This window comes from Rattus norvegicus, chromosome 15 (assembly GCF_021556685.1).
Source record: "Rattus norvegicus strain SHRSP/BbbUtx chromosome 15, alternate assembly SHRSP_T2T, whole genome shotgun sequence".
NCBI classification, from domain to species: domain Eukaryota; kingdom Metazoa; phylum Chordata; class Mammalia; order Rodentia; family Muridae; genus Rattus; species Rattus norvegicus.
In genome coordinates this window covers 83992071-84008732 of record NC_141548.1, presented here as the reverse complement: position 1 = coordinate 84008732, position 16662 = coordinate 83992071, and the positions used below count along the sequence as shown (strand labels likewise).

Sequence of the window (16662 nt, the reverse complement as noted above, 5' to 3'; positions counted from 1 at the left end):
ACTGAACTGCTCCTACTTCGGCTGTGTTGTCTCTTTCCCACTTTTTCCCACTTAATGACAACGTTCCTGCAACTCTATCCTCTTCTAGCTTACCAGTTTGCCCGCCATCATTGGGCATTCATTGTCAGAAGCCATCATTTGAACATCTTTATATATAGCATTTTCTTTAGGTTTATTTTATTATTTCTTTTCGTGTTATTAGTGTTTGACAGTATGTATGTCTGTGCACCAAGTATGTGCCTGGTGCACGAAGAAGTCAAAAGACAGAATCAGATTCCGTGGAACTAGAGTTACAAACGCTTGTGAGCTGCCCTGTGAATGTTGGGAATGGGAGCTGTGTCCTCGGAAATAGCAGCAAGTACCGGCTGAACCAAGCCTTCAACTCCCCATCGTTTGTTCTCCCTCTCCTGACTTCGTACTTAGTCTGTCCCTGTTGCTGGAGGATTTATTCCTGAAATTGTCTACCCTAGTATGGGTTTTGCCTGCTGCCTACACAATTTGTGTGTGTGTGTGTGTGTGTGTGTGTGTGTGTTTGCGCGTGCGTGCACACCCAAGCTACCTATGATCCCACACTGATTATTCTGCTTTTACTGGCTTCAGGGTCCTCTTCCCTGATGCTTTTATTCCTGGTTCTTGGTGTAGTTTCCTTTGCTCACATCTCTTCAGGCTTCCTCACTTTGAGACATGGGCTGGGGGCTGGGGCTGGGGAATTTTCTGTGTGAATCGCTTTTACTGTATTTCTGTCTGTTTCCCTCTGACACCCACACAGAGCCTTTTTCCTTTTAAACTGTGTTGCAGAGTAGAGGTCAGGGGACAGTTGTGGGCCTCTGTCCTCTTGTTCACTGCTGAGTATGTCAGGCTAGTTGGCCTTGGAGTGTTAGGGGAGCTTCTCCATCTCCCACGCATTGGGATTACGTATGCGTGCTCCCCTGGTTGACTTTACTTGGTTTCTGGGGTTCTAAATTCAGGTTCTCATTCTTACACAACAAGCCCTCTACCCACAGAGCCCTCTCTCCAGCACCTATACAAAGTCTCTTGACAAAAATCATCTAATCTTACATTAATGATCATCCATATGATAATAGTTTCACGTTTCCTATGTCAGCCATCCTCATTCTTTGTGAGGCATATAGATTCAGCTGCCTGCTCATACTGTGAGACTCAACATTTATAGCCCAACCCAAGCTTCCGATGCCTTCAGCTGCCCCTCCCAGTCTGTTGCATCCCTGATTCCTCTCAAGCATGAAGTTATCCTGACATCCCCACATCCTGTTCCCCACCTCAGGACCTTCAGAACCCACACTGCATCTTTAAAAACGATATGGAGATGACAGCTGCTGCTCTCCACCTCCCTGATGGTTGCCCGTGGGTGAGCTTCTCCTGGGTTGCCAGAGCTGGCAGTGTTCCCTGCATTAACCGAAGGGGACCTTTGAAAATGTAACTTAAATCATGTCACTTCTCCCTCGAGCCATTCAGCAGTAAGAATCAAAGCTGAAGTCCTTTGAGGCCTGCACGATGTCAATGTCTATGTCCCCACAGTTACCTCAGTTCATAATCCTTGCTCATTCACTCAGCCCAGCCACAAGGACTTCCTGCAGTTCCCCGGGCACACCAGACAAGCTTGCGGCTCAGAGCCTTGAATTGGTGTTCTCACTGCTCCAAATGTGCCTCCTTCACATACGGGGACTCAGAACCAGATCCTTACTGGCTTGACTTATACTCTATGTCTTACAGAGGATCCTTCCAATCAAGAGTCTTATTCCGAATTCTTCTTGGAAATTTTCACCCTCTAAAAATCCTCAGTTTTACTTGCACAGTTTTGTCTTGCACAGCATTTTTTTTCCTCATGTCTCTCACTTCCCCCTTATTTCATGAAGGCCAGAGTATTTACTCTTTCAGTTTTTTACATAGCACGGAGCAGACATATACCTTAGATTTAATTAAAAACATTACTGGCTATTTTACTGTGCCACCATTTTCAGGCACATTCCCACACTTTGTTCAGAGTTTCCTTTGAGCTTACCTCTGAGATAAGCACTGTGATGCACACTTTCCAGATGAAAAACTGAAGACAGGTGTAGAACCTTCTAGAGGCAGCTGTAGGTATTGGAGTGGGGCTTATTTGTGACAGGGAATATGGTGACCTTTTTCTTCTAACTTTTTTTTTTTTGGTTCTTTTTTTCGGAGCTGGGGACCGAACCCAGGGCCTTGCGCTTCCTAGGCAAGCGCTCTACCACTGAGCTAAATCCCCAACCCCTTCTTCTAACTTCTTGTCACCCGTTTCCGTTCTCTATTATCATCCCTCTAGTGAGCACCCCCCCCCCCCCCATTTCTAAGGGGATTCTACTCTCATTAAATCATGTGATTCCCCAAGATTTCCTTGAGTGCCCCTTGTGTATGGTACATGCTTCTGTAGTTTGAAATGGCCTTAGGCTAAGAAGATCTGTCTGGGGTCTGGAGAGCTGGCTCAGCAGTTAAGGGCTCTTGCAAACGACCAGAGCTTGGTTCCCAGTGCTTACCTCAGGCAGCTCACGACACCTGTAACTACAGTGCTAAGGGCTCCGATGCCCCTTCCTGGCCTCTGCGGTCACTCACATACATGTGTACACACACCACACACACACACACACACACACACACACACACACACGGAAGTAAAAATAAGCGAAAACATTAAACTGTCCATGGAAGAAGTTAAGTGTTATGAGCAGTAAGACAGACTCAGGTGAAGAACTTGGTATGAAAGTTAAACAGATCTGCTCCATGGCGAGAGAAAATCTGTGCTGTTACTAAGGTTTGGAACAAAGTAGCAGAGGGTTGCTAAGAAGTGTAAAGTCTGGGCTAAGAGGAAGCCATCTTGGCTTATAGCCTAGAGGTCAAAACTAAAGCTGCTCATAGGAGTCTGGTTCAAGCCTCAGAGCTACTCTGTTTTCTTTGCCCTCCCCCCCATCATCTCTTTTAATCTCATTATCTTCTCTGTTGCTTTAACATTTGATGTAAGACGTTTGTTTTGAAACAAGATAGGGTAGACCAGAGGCTTCTCAAGGATACCAAGAGCTTTGCAATTCTGTGATTTTTAACACCGTTCTATTACTCCTGTCTATTTTCACTCTGCACCCAACCCCAAATTAAAGTTTATATTACCAAGGATCATTTCCTTTGGAATAATAACCTAGGGTTTTAAGGCAAAGGCAAAGCATCTGGAGGAATTGTGGGAAAAAGTTAAAAACGAGGCCATATGTGACAGCATTCACCTGTCGTCCCCTACTGAGGCTGAGGGTAATGGATTGAATGAGCTTCAGAATTGAAGATCAGACTGGCTGCACGGAGAGATATCATCTACAGATATTCCGAGGACGTTTACCAGACAGCCTCGTCTCAAACTAGCGTGTGAACTGGGTGCGCTGCCAAGGCAACGCTGTCTGGAAAAGTGGCTAAGACTGGTGTGTTTCTCTATAGCAACAAGTGGCTTCAGGGTGTGTGCACACTTCTCGTCAGATTCCCTGGCCTCATTGCAGGCCCTGGGATCCCTGAACCAGCTACGGCTGTGTCCTGAGCCTCAGACTGCGTTTCCCCACCCACGCAGCGGTGTCCCGCGGCTTCCCTATGGCCCAGGACCCGCCTGTCAATGGCCTGGGGTAAGTGTGGTCAAAACTTCCTGTGTCCTGCCTTCGTGAGCGGCTGAGCCCTGTTGCGGAGCGGGCACAGGAACCAATAACCCTCCAACCATCCTCCATTGTTCAATAATGAAATTTTTATGAAACCTGATAGAAATGACAACGTCGAGTTGCCTAACTACTCTTAAAGTCCTTGATCTCACTTCATCTCATTCTAAGTCCAGCATCTTACCCTGCCTAGACAATGTATGGTCTTGCCGCTGCTGCTTCCTCCTCCTCCCCCTCCCCCACCTCCCCCTCCCCTTCCCCCTCTTCTTCCCCCTCCCCCTCTTCTTCCTCCTCCTCCTCTTCCTCCTCCTTTTCCTCCTCCTCCCCCCTTCTCCCCCTCCTCCCCATCCTCCTTCTTCCCTCCTCCTCTTCCTCCGCCTCCGCCTCCTCCTCCTCCTCCTCCTCCTCCTCCTCCTCCTCCTCCTCCTCCTCCTCCTCCTCCTCCTCCTCTGTCTTTGTAAATTAAAGTGTGTTCATGTGGAGTTTGTGTGCATTAGTGGTAGTGCCTTCAGAGGTTAGAAAGGGCGTCAGGCTCCGCTGGAGTTAGGGGAGGCTGTGTGCCACTATGCGTGCGTGCTGGGAACCGAACTCCAGTCCTCTGGGCCAGCAGAGGTGTTCTTTACACTCAGCCATCTTTCCCACCCTTATGATCTTGCCTCTTAAGCAGAGCAGAATGACAGAGAACGACCCTCCTCTGAGTCAGTGGTCCACAACCTTCCTGCAACCTTTAAACATAGTTCCTCATGCTGTGGGGACCCCACGTTTATTTTGTTGCTACTTCATAACTGTAATTTTGCTACTGTTATGAATTGTAATGTAAATATCCGATATGCAGGATATCTAATATATGATCCTCAGAGGGGTCACGACTCACAGGTTGAGAACCATTGCTCCAAGACATATCATTTGTATGACAGACTCCATATTGTTTCTATGTGGCCGATGCTACTTTAAGCTGTGATTCCCAGTTATAGACACCTCTGTCAGTGTATTTGACATGTTTTGTAATATTTTCCCTCAGCGTTTATATTTTCCCTTCATTTTAATACTGCAGTGCCCACTTCTGGCTACAGAAAAACGATTGCTAATGAACCAGCCCACTAGGCTAGCATCAATTGTAAACAATGGACCCAGTTGGCCTTTAAAAGTGTTACTTTGTATATTCTTAAGTTCTCATTTGCATTCATTTAAAATATTTACTGAAGTCTATCTGAGTCCTGTTAGGAAAATGACCTCCTACTGTAGATTAATCTTCTTTTATCTGTACCCATAATTATTTATGTATTCATAAAATTCATAATCGTTAGACACGATTAAAGAGCAGAAGAAAGGGAATAGTCATCAGAAACAAAGCGTTTCTTTTTACTATTTTGAAAAAAAAAAGTCAAAGTTTTGGTGCCTTCCTTCCGAGCAATCTGTGTATTTCCTGATTGCAGGCTCAGGAAATGCTTAACTTTTGAAGCAATTATGGTTGGGAAGACTCCTCATTGGCCACACAGTGATGATGTGGACTTACACAACGGCATTAAAACTGGCGCTGGCTTGTTCAGAAAGCGAGAGACAGAGGGGGAAAGCTGGGGAGGCCGTCAGTCTAGCATACTTCGTACTCTCTGTGAAGACACCGGTATCAGCTGGCTTCCTGATCGAAGGTATCTTTCCTTGGGGACTTTTGAATGCCAGGGTTTTATCTTGGGTTTTCTGAAACCTTTCCTGGCTAAAGTTTAGACAGATGTGTGGTGGTGGTAGAATTGGTGTTCTCTTGAGTTGGGCAAATTGTGATTTGGAAGCACCAATATGTTTGACTGTGTGAAATAATCATGTTTAGTGGATGATAAGTAGCAACATGGCATCCGAGGAGTGAATAGTACTTTGGAAGGAGCTGGAGGGATCTAGAGTGTAGATTGCATTAATGTCTGAGTCTTGCTACTTGAACCTGTTGTTTTACTGAGTCCCTGGATGTGTAAAAGGAAGATACCAGCTAAAGGTGGCACCGGGCATTTTCTAAATGGCACCAGATGCTTGAAAAAGCTCCTCCAGTTGTATTATCCGTTAAATTATTGTACATTGCTGGAAGTGAATAATTCCATCAATGTAGGCCTTTTCGGGCTCAATATTAAAATGCTAAAAGTTTTTCTTTTCTTTCGTTATGTTGACACTGATGTAGAGACAGAGCCCCAGGTTTTGGCTCTTTTCTGTTCCTCTGTCACCTTTTCAATCTTGAGTCAACTCTCATTTGCAGAGGTGAAATACCACTCCCCAGTGGTAACTGAGAAAACACCAGCAGAGCTGGCCAAGGGATGTAAACGTCCTACCGTCTAGCTGGCTGGCGTCTTTTCTGGTTTTGTTTCTGCTGGAGAGTAAATGTTGCCCAGAATAAAAACAGCGCCTTGAATTAACTGTAAGTCTGACTCAGGCCGTGTGGGCTGCAGGCAGCATCTGAGCAGGGGAGATATTTGTTGCCACAGCACAAGTAACTGGAGTGCATGGCTAGACTATATGTGGTGGGGAACTCTGCAGCATTTGGGGTGTTCTGGAAACACATGGGTACTTCCTGCTATAAGTGAGCAATGAGCAGAGGGAGAAGCTGTGGTTCCCGTTTTTGAGGGGCCCATGTCTCCTGAATATAAGCAACACACACACACACACACACACACACACACACACACACACACACACACAATATTCATTCTGAGCCCAAGATTTTCCTACTGGTCATATATGGTAAAACACACATTACCACACCTTAGATTTTTCCTCACATGAAACCCATATGTCACAGTACAGTAGAGAGAACAGGGGACTCAGATTTATTCAGCAGTATTCATAACTGCACAGGTAAATACCTACCATTTAGTACTGTGCTATAAGAGAATGCTATTGACTTACTAAACCAGGTATGTGCCAGTTCTGGAGGGAGAGAACCTTTCTATTACAGTGTCTCTGGTGAATCCCATAAGCAAATGCAGAAAAAGAACATCTGGAGTGTGTGTGTGTGTGTGTGCGTGTGTGTGTGTATGTGTGTGTGTGTTGTGTACCTGTGTATGCATGTGTGTGTACCTATATGTGTGTGTACATGTTGTGTACCTGTGTATGCATGTGAGTATACCTATATGTGTGCATTCCTATATGTGTGTGTGCTATGTACCTATGTATGCCATGTGCGTGTGTGTGTGTGTGTGTGCCTATATGTGTGTGCCTGTGTGTATGTGTGTGTACCTGTGTATACAAGTGTGTGTGCCTATGTGTGTGTATACCTGTGTGTGTGTGTGTGTGTGTGTGCCTGTGTGTGCCTGTGTGTGCATGTGTTTCTCCAGTGAGTCATTTCTCTACTGTGACTAGCTTATTGTCCTCAGAGTAATGCTAATAAAGAGTGTCTTTTCTCACGTGGGATGGTTGTACAAGCAGAGGCTGTAGGACACTCAATTTCCTTTTCTGTGTCTTTCACACATGAAAAAGCACACACAAGAGCTGGACCACCCTTAGCTCACTTTTGTGGTTAGCGTCTGTGGTCCAGGTCACTGAAGCTGTGGTAAATTACAGTCTGGGAGAAGATACTAAAGGCAATTGGACTCATTTTCATGGTGTAAACATGTTAAATGACTGGAAGGTTAAATTACCCACTCAGTTTAGGATTCAGGATGGCAGGCTCTGCTTATGTAAATGGAGCCATATACTGAATTCCACTGAGGTGTTGGGCCTTTTCTGGGGTCCCAGAGAAGAGACCCAGCAGCTGTAGTATTTCGGCCACTGACTGAACTTTCACTCAGAGATCTCAGTTCTCCACACAACAGTAAAAGAAAGTCCTGAGGGCTTGGCGGAAAGCAGCGATGAGCTGGCTGTTTGAGTCTCACTTGTAGAATTCAACTCTGAGACCATACCCAAATCACTTAAATGGGAGTAATGAGAATCCTTTCCTTTTAAAGCATGAGTGAAAAAGTTCCTACGGAGGCTGGAGAGATGGCCCAGGAGTTAAGAGCTTACCGTTCTTGCAGAGGACCCAGGTTTGAGCCTTAACAACTACTTGGTGGCTTACAGTCATTCCTAACTCCAGTTCAAGGATCTGAAGTCACCCATGGCCTTTGCAGCATCAGTCATACATGCAATTTGCATATATATATGCAAAATTATATATATATATGAATTTTGCAGGGACTATATATTCTGATATATATCAGAAACAATAGGTATAGGTGTATATTTGTGGTGTGTGTGTATGTGTGGTCTCTGTGTGTGGTGTGTGTGTATGTGTGGTGTGTGTGTGTGTGTGGTGTGTGTGTCTGTGTGTGTGTATCAGAAACATTAGCTGTAGGTATATATAATATATATATATATATATATATCTTTGAGATTTACGTTTTAGGGATCCTTGGGTTGATAATTAGATGAAGAGTGTTTATTGAGTTTACATAAGGCTGTATTTTACCTACTGAAATAGATGCACTTTATATAGTAGGGTTGAGTGTCAATTGCTCCCTCTCCAACACTGTGGGTTCTTCAGGTGGGAAAGCCTTGTCCTAAGGCAAGTAGAAGACGGGGCTAAGACTCTCAGTTACGAGTTGGCACAGACACCCAACGTTACACTTGATGTGACAGATCACGGCAAGTCAGTGCAAAGATAGTATGGGGAGTGTATCGTCCACAGAGAATCTTCATGTTTGCCTGCTGACACAGACATTGTTTTAAAACGATGACTGCTCTGGTACTGAGTCCTAAGTAGCTGTGAACGAGAAGAAATCCTGGTCTTGACATGGTCTCTAGAAGGTTTAAGGACAAGACACACATGCCAAAATAGGGGGCAACCTGGAGAATAGTATAGCTGTTTCCCTTTTCCTATAAAATAATCGGGAGAGTTTTGTGGGGACTGATCCTCATACTTGGGACCAGGAATTATTCTAGGTGCTTTGGAAGCTGGGGAAAAATAAACACAGACATCTCTATCCTTTGAAAACATAAATTCTATCTTTCTTTCATAATCAGTCCTACAGAATTGGAAATATCTGGAGGTATGCTAGTTGTGCCTGTGCATGCGTGCATGTGTGTGTGTGTGCACGCTGAGGTGGTGGACATCTGGTTCCATCTAAGAAGCTGTTTAACAATTTCCTAAAGTCCTGTACCCTTAAACATTCCTGCATAAGGTGTTTGAGAATTGCAGCCACCCCTGGAGTTCAGTCCTCCAGTGTCACTTCTTCAGTAAAACCTGTTGTAAATTTAGTTTGCTAATCCAGATGAGGGCGCCTGGTTTTACTCTTACTGTTGGAACTCTAGTTTCTTCCAACACATTCCAACTTTTACCTAGGAGTAAAAGGTATCATTTATTGAAGATTCCATAGCCTAAATAATCATGTTCTGTTTTGGACAAATATGTTTGTTGTTTTTGAGATATTGTCTCACTCTAGAGCCCAGGCTAGCCTCAAACTCATAGCAATCTTTTCTGCCTCAGCCTACCACCAAGGGGGGTTACAGGTATAAGTCACCTTGCTTTACTGAAAATACTATAGTTAAAGTGGGAAAATAGAATACTGTTTAAATTTCAATTTTCCCCTGAGAGAGATTATGTCAGAAGAGGGTCACTTCGCCAGCTCTGTCTCCTGTATGTAGGTGCAGTACTTGAAAAATCCATTCTGTGTAACCGTTCAGGTAGACAGAAATGACCTTAGGATCCGCCACTAAAAGGAGGCCTTCAATTGTCCCCCCAGGTTCCAGATGTGATCAGTAGCATCCGGCAATTATCCAAGGCTGCCATGAAGGAGGACGCCAAACCCAGCAAAGATAATGAGGACGCCTTCTACAACTCTCAGAAGTTCGAAGTGCTCTACTGTGGGCGGGTGATCGTGACCCACAAGAAGGCACCTTCCAGCCTCATTGATGACTGCAAGGACAAGTTCAGCCTGCATGAGCAGCAGCGACTGAAGTTGCAGGGGGAGAGAGGTGGTGACCCCGGGGACGGGGACGAGATGGGTGTCCTTGAGGCTGAGTCTCCTGTGTCTCCAGATGACGGCCTGCCTGAGAAGGCAGATGGTCTAGTCAACTGCCCCCGTGCTCTGCCCTCCCTGGCTAGCCTCCCTGCGTTGGCCAGCCAACCCGCACTGGCCAGCTCTCGGGTTTGTTTCCCAGAGAGGATTTTGGAAGACTGTGGCTTTGATGAGCAGCAGGAGTTCCGATCTCGGTGCAGCAGTGTCACAGGCGTCATGCAAAAGAAGGTTCACGAGAACAACCAGAAAACCCAGCCAAGAAGGCGGCATGCAAGCGCACCCAGTCACGTGCAGCCCTCAGACTCGGAGAAGAACCGCACCATGCTCTTCCAGGTAGGCTGGGAGGGAACTTTTGGCCTGCAGCTTCTTCTTCCTTTCTTTTTTCTTTTTGGATATTTTATATATTTACATTTCAAATGTTATCCCCTTTTCCCCTCTCCTCCCCTCCCCTCCCCTCCCCTCCTCTCCTCACTTCCCTTCCCCTCTCCTCTCCTCTACTACCTTCCCCTCCCCTCCGCTTCCCTTTTCTATCTTTCTTTTTTTAAACTGAGGTCTGGGAATTGTCCTCTTGCCTGCATTTGAGACTAAGCTATCTTCCCAGTAATCCTGCCCCATCTCTCTCTCCTCTTTCTGCTCACCCCAGTAGCCACAGCAAACACTTCTACCTTCGTTTTTGCCCCCACAAGGCAGAAGAATGAGAGAAAGAACACAGACAGATGCTTCATGGACCCCAGAGAGGGAGAGAGAATGGAAGACTTCCTTTAATTTTTGAAATGGATCGCGTAATGGATACTAGGTGTCCATCACCAGCGTCTGGCTTGGGTTGACTCCTAAATGCATTCTTAAATGAAACTAGAGTCTTAGCAGTGATTTTAAGGTGTGGATCTTGGAAAGCAGGATTTGGCATGGAGCAGGACAAAGTGATTTATTTCTTCTCGGAGAGAAGAGTTGCAGAGACGCACAGATATCGGTCACGTGGCACATCAACTTACTCTGCCTCCAGAAACGGAGCAGTAAAGAAGTACCATTGGCCTGATGACTCACTAGGTCAATTCTTAAGTCGCTTGATACAGCTAAATTCAAAGTAAAAGATCATTTTCTGTGTGGGGGTGGGGTGGGGAGAGGAGGAGTTTATGGTGTATGCAATTGTGTCTGGAACTGATGCCCCGTAAGGAGTTAGGTTTTGTGCATTGTTACTGTCTGTCCTGTTGCTTTGGACTGGAATTCTTTTGTCAGGTAGCCTGGCAGACAGCAATGTTCTGCCATCCTCCTGTCTCTGCCCCCTGCAGCTCTAACATTACGGTATCTGCAAGACCAAGGCCACCTTGTTGAGTGGGTGCTGGGACCCGAACTCACGTCCCCATGCTTGCATAGCTCTTAGCTGCTGGGCCACATTTTTAGTCCCTCTCAAAGATAAATTTTTATTTAAAAAACAGTTTATATATGTAGAGGGCCATGGGAAATGTCGTTTCCCTTAGAGGATTGAGTGCACGCTCTTGTCTTGGAGAAGGTCTGGAGTTAGTCAGTGCTGTCATCGGCTTGGATCTTTTTTTTTCGGTCCTGGTCTTCTAAGGTCCCCATCTAGGCCTGTGGTTGGAGTGGCTCTGGCTTTTCTGCAGTATGTGTGAAGTCAGTTTCCCCTCTTCTTCGGGCTGCCAGAGTTGTTCTTTACCAGTCATAGTTGTTTCTGTTAGCCTTTTGAATATCTGTTTTCTAAAATTTTAACAAAGCCCAGTCCTGTATATTTCATTTTATTGACTGATTCGGAGAACATCTTATAATGTGACTTAGTAATTGATGACTTTAAGACTCGTGACCAGACTTAAGGTTGCATATTGAAAAAGTTTTTTTTGGATTTATTTATTTTATGTGTATGAGTGTTTCCCCTGCATCTATCGGATATGCATGTGCATCACGTTTCTGCGTGGTACCTGCTGAGGTTAGAAGAGGCTATCAGATCCCCTAGAACTAGAGTCACGGACGGTCGTGAACCACCCAAAGTGGTACTGGGAATTAAATCTGAGTGCTCTGAGAGAGCAACGTGTGCTTTTAACTGCTGGGCCATCTCTCCAGCTCCAGGTTGCACATTTTTGAAAAAAAATTATTTCTTAACTGAAAAAAAAGACTTATAATCTTTGGCTTAAATTGTAGAATCTAAGGAAGGTCGCTTAATTTTCAGACAGCGGAAAGAAATGTCTGGCGTCAGCTGCCTCTGGGTTGACTTATCTGGTGGAACATGTGCAGTATAGGTCTGTCTGGACCACGTCGTTTGAATCACTGTTATTCAATATTTAATTGCCAAGAACGCTTGGGGTCCTGGAGAGCTGAAGTAACTGGAGTGCTTTCCTTTACCTTTAAAGGTCGGCCGCTTTGAGATTAACCTCATCAGTCCAGACACTAAGTCAGTCGTGCTCGAGAAGAATTTCAAAGACATCTCCTCTTGCTCTCAGGTATGTATCACGTCACAGCATAGTGTCTGAAGAAACCCAATGTCATGTTCCAGAATTAACCACAACAGCTGGGCCGACACAGGTCATGTGTTATTGTTTTACGTCAAGTATTTTTCTTTCCTTTCATCGTCCCTCCTTTTGCTCCCCTGAGGCATGAACCTAGGACTTTTTTCTTACACATCATGCACCAGTTGCTCCATCAGTGAACTCCAATTTAAGGAAAAAAATGTTAAAAAAAAAAGTCCTTACAATTAAAACGTATTCGTGTGCTTGTCTCTATGGCAACAGACTCAGTTCCAGTGTCTGTCATCGACTTTTCCCTCAGCTCTCTGACTTCGTGATATTTCATCCAGTCTCTTCCGCTGTAGGGAGTTTTGTAGTGGTGAATTCTTCTGAAAATACCTCACAGAGAGTGTTCCTCAGATACTTGGGCTGTGGGTCTTGTGGCTGTCACCAAGATATATTCGTTCTTTATCCCACAGCAGATGACACAAGAGAAGTAGTCTTTTCAGCGGGTGTTACCATAAATGGTAGATTTTGAAAAGAATCTTTTGGAACCTTCACTCTTTTATATTTTACTCCATAAAATATGTCCTTATGATTTAAAAAATAACCAGTAGAAACAACTGTGTATAATATTAGTCATAGACTATAGTGATGTTTTACACTATCTACTCCAAAGTTCGAGCTAGCTAAATATATTGTAGATATGTCCGGAAAGACTGTACTTAAGTCAAAATGTGGAGAGGTTACGTATTCAAAGGCATCTCTGTGAAATGAAGAATTAATTACTTGTTTTTGTCCTGCGACTTATAGTGCATTCAAGAATGTGTGTGTGTGTGTGTTTTTTTTTTTTTACAGGGTCTCTACATTTGATGTTGAAAAATCTGAGCTGGAGAGACAGCTCGTTTGTTAAAGACAAAGGGTCATACTTCTAATCATAGAAAAATTATGCATGATATATATAATATATATATATACACAATGTTTATTTGAATTTTGTAGTCAGCATTACTTTTGGCGTGACATTAAGACTTTCTTTTAGGGGTTGGGGATTTAGCTCAGTGGTAGAGTGCTTACCTAGGAAGCACAAGGCCCTGGGTTCGGTCCCCAGCTCCGAAGAAAAAGAACCAAAAAAAAAAAGACTTTCTTTTGATGACAAGGATTCTTTTTTAAATATTTTATTTATTTATTATATATTATGATTACACTGTCACTATCTTCAGACACACCAGAAGAGGGCATCAGACTCATTTCAGATGGTTGTGAGCCACCATGTGGTTGCTGGGATTTGAACTCAGGACCTTGGGAAGAGCAGTCGGTGCTCTTACCACTGAGCCATCTCTCCAGCTCCAAGGATTTTTTTTTATGTTCTAGTACTTGTTTGCTTTAGCAAATATACCTTCATTTCTAATACCTTGTTTTGATATTGTTCCTGTAATAGGAAATTTTGTTGTCTTAAACGTTTTCTACTCTAGTCACTTAGAGAACAGTACCATTTGAATATAGGAAGGTCCTATTGCAAATTTTGAAATTCTTATTTAAGAAACACAGAAATTTTAGTGGGTCTATGATTTTACCACCCCCCCCCCAATACTTATTAAGTACTCTTGTAGTTGTGTGTTTATGGGAAGGTCCCTACAAGATCACGAGTCTTCCAGGGGCTGGTGACTCACGGTGTGACTGTGTCTTATTCGGTGGGACGTTAGAGGCTCATGTAGCCCTTAGGTGCTCAGTACACAGGGCCGCTGTGAACGAGTCGCTCTCTATAGCTGGCCTTGTGTCAGGTGCCGCAGTGACAGTGATAGTCACTTATGTTTACCTCATGCCAAGGCGCATCCATGAAGGCAGCACCTCCTGTCTCTGCTTTCCCTAAGGTGCCCAGGAAGTATAGATCAGTGTGCACCGATAATCCAGATGACACACACAAAGACAAATGCAGATGTGGAAGTTCGAATACGATCTTCTCCTTTTTCCATTTATTGACGACAAGCTCTGACTTACGATATTCTGGTTCAGGAAACGGTCAGCAGGAGCAAGAAGGAAGCTAGCGGGCAGCAGCCTGTCTGTCTCTCCTCACCACCCAGGCTTAGGAACTTCCTTGCAGGGGATGAATGGATACAAGGTGGCGGTGTTGTAACTGGCCTGCTTTTGAGTACCTTCCGAGTACAAATGTTTCTTTCTTTGAAAGGGCAGTGGTGTGACGCTTTTCCTGGTCATTATGGGAGTCAGGGAGTGCTTTTTTTTCTTTTCCTGGAAGCATTGTCAACATCGGAAGACTCACTAAGTTAATGAGGCCCTGTGAGGTCCCCACTTAGCACTAAGCCAGTAATAAAAGGTCTTTCACCAGAATTGTGCAAGGTAGAACTCATTTTACCTGACTTACAGTCTTAAGCCCTCTCAGCTGATTTCTTTTATGCCATGTCTGCAAAATAGATCAACTGTATTATAACAAGAAAGGACAGTGGTAACTCTCGCTAGAGCACTCTTGGAACCACTAGGGTAGTTTCTCCACTCTCACACCTTTCTCAAAATGGCTGCCCTTAGGTTACTTTATAATGAAAATAAACAACACCCCCCTCCCCCAACACCACAACAACCCCTCACCCTCCAGCCTTAGAGACGGTTTTCAGCAACTCAGCATCGTATCTCAAAACTAAGTCATGAGCTGAGCCAAAATTTAAATGCAAATCTGTCCCCACGGACATATTTCTTTTTATTTGAATTTAGGTGATGCAGGTACACTTAATATTTTCTATCAACCTTGCTTTTCAAATCACCGTGCTTGCTATTGAATTAAGGAGCTGATTACTTACTGGTCTCCGTGTGTATTTAGACTCAACTTTTACATTTTTAAAAGTTTATTTTGAAAACGTATTTTATGTCGTGTATATTAGTATGTGCACATGAGTGTATTAGTGCATGCGCATGTGTGTATTAGTGTGTGTGCACATGTGTGTATTAGTGTGTGCGCACATGTGTGTATGCCACAGCACACATGTAGAGGTCAGAGGATGACTTTGTAGGGTTGGTTCCCTCTTTCCACCTTTATGTGGATTCCAGGGAGTGAGCCCAGGTTTCCAGGCTTGATGTACACCGAGTGACTTCACTGCTGAACCATCTCCTCCCAAAGACTGAATTTTTAATTAAAGTAAATCTAGTTGAAATCTTTTATCTTAAATCGCAGTGATTTGTGAATGTGGATAATTGCTACCTGCAACGAACAGATGAGAGAACACGAGGATCAATCTTTCTTTTTTTTTGGTTCTTTTTTTTCGGAGCTGGGGACCGAACCCAGGGCCTTGCGCTTCCTAGGTAAGCGCTCTACCACTGAGCTAAATCCCCAGCCTAGGATCAATCTTTCTTTATGTGGTCCCTTGAGTATCTATAGATTGACTAATGTTCCAGCAAGTTCCACATGAGCTTTATGGAACTGTATATCTAATTTGAGAACTGTCGCTTGTAGTTTTCCTGAGATTCGTAGCTCTGCATAGAGTAGGAAGGGTTTTAGGGTGAATTGTCGACTGTCGTTCTAGGACAATACATTGAAAACTCACTACAGGCAAGCAGCATGTTTTCATTATAAGAATTGGATCACAGTAGCGTTTTTTTTTTCCTTGTCAGAAAGCAAAGGGTCTGAGTGGGTGTGAGACTATCTGTTGCACTAACGGGTAGGTATTCTGTGAGCCTGCTGTGACGCTGCGTCTTCTGTGTCCTTGCCGAGAGGGAGAAATCTGTGGACTTAGGAAAGTGTAGAAATCGCGTCGATGTGCAGAACGCATCCCCATAAGCGCTGCTTGTGTTTCTTTCCCTTCGTGTAGGGGATAAAGCATGTGGATCACTTTGGCTTCATCTGCCGGGAGTCTCTGGAGCCGGGGCTCAGCCAGTACATCTGTTATGTGTTCCAGTGTGCCAACGAATCTCTGGTAAGTGGGCTGCCGCCTCCCGGGGCCTCTGCCAGTGGATCCCTTCCCTCTGCCTTACAGAAGTCTCGTCCATTGGGGACCAGTCCTCTATGAGGAAAAGGGCACTTAGAGAGATGTTCATACTCTGGAAGGATGCACAAAGGTGGGGAACCACAGACAGGTCGCCGTGGCACTTTTCAGTGTAGGTGCTTGGCTTTCCCAGACAGTATTTATAACCACAGTTTGTTTGTTTGTTTGTGGTTTTTTGGGGGTCGGGAGGAAAAGACTGCTACCAGGAGAAAAGCTGCTATGTTTCCTGTTGCTTGAAGGCACTGACAAAGGCACCAATCTCTTTTCTTTGTGGGCAGCATAGCATCAGAAATTAGACAGTGGTTCCACCAAGAGAGTAAAGAACCTGTCTTAATTTTCAAAACACATCACTTACTTTGTTTCTTTTGGAACTTGTGAGTCCCTTTCCCCCTAGCATTCCTTTTTCCTCTCTGTTTGAGAAGAACTGTGTAAGGCAGGCTTGGAAACACATCTGGTCAAGAAATATGTTGACTTTTGTCTCTCCTCAATGTATTTCTATTCTTACACACACACACACACACACACACACACACACAGCCTTCTCTTACACTGTAATACAAACCTTCTGATTCTACGTTGC

The 16662-nt window shown here is 44.4% G+C and overlaps 1 protein-coding gene across 4 annotated transcripts in view; it reads left to right on the top strand.

Annotated features, from left to right (window-relative positions):
* The window catches only part of Tbc1d4 (TBC1 domain family, member 4), a 183766-nt gene that overhangs the window by 100568 nt on the left and 66536 nt on the right, over positions 1 to 16662 (top strand). For 2 of the 4 annotated variants that reach the window (NM_001427219.1, XM_087585861.1), the window contains 3 exon segments: positions 9362 to 9970; positions 11998 to 12087; positions 15909 to 16013. In NM_001427219.1, coding sequence (NP_001414148.1) covers positions 9362 to 9970; positions 11998 to 12087; positions 15909 to 16013 — 804 coding nt within the window. 4 annotated transcript variants of the gene reach the window in all.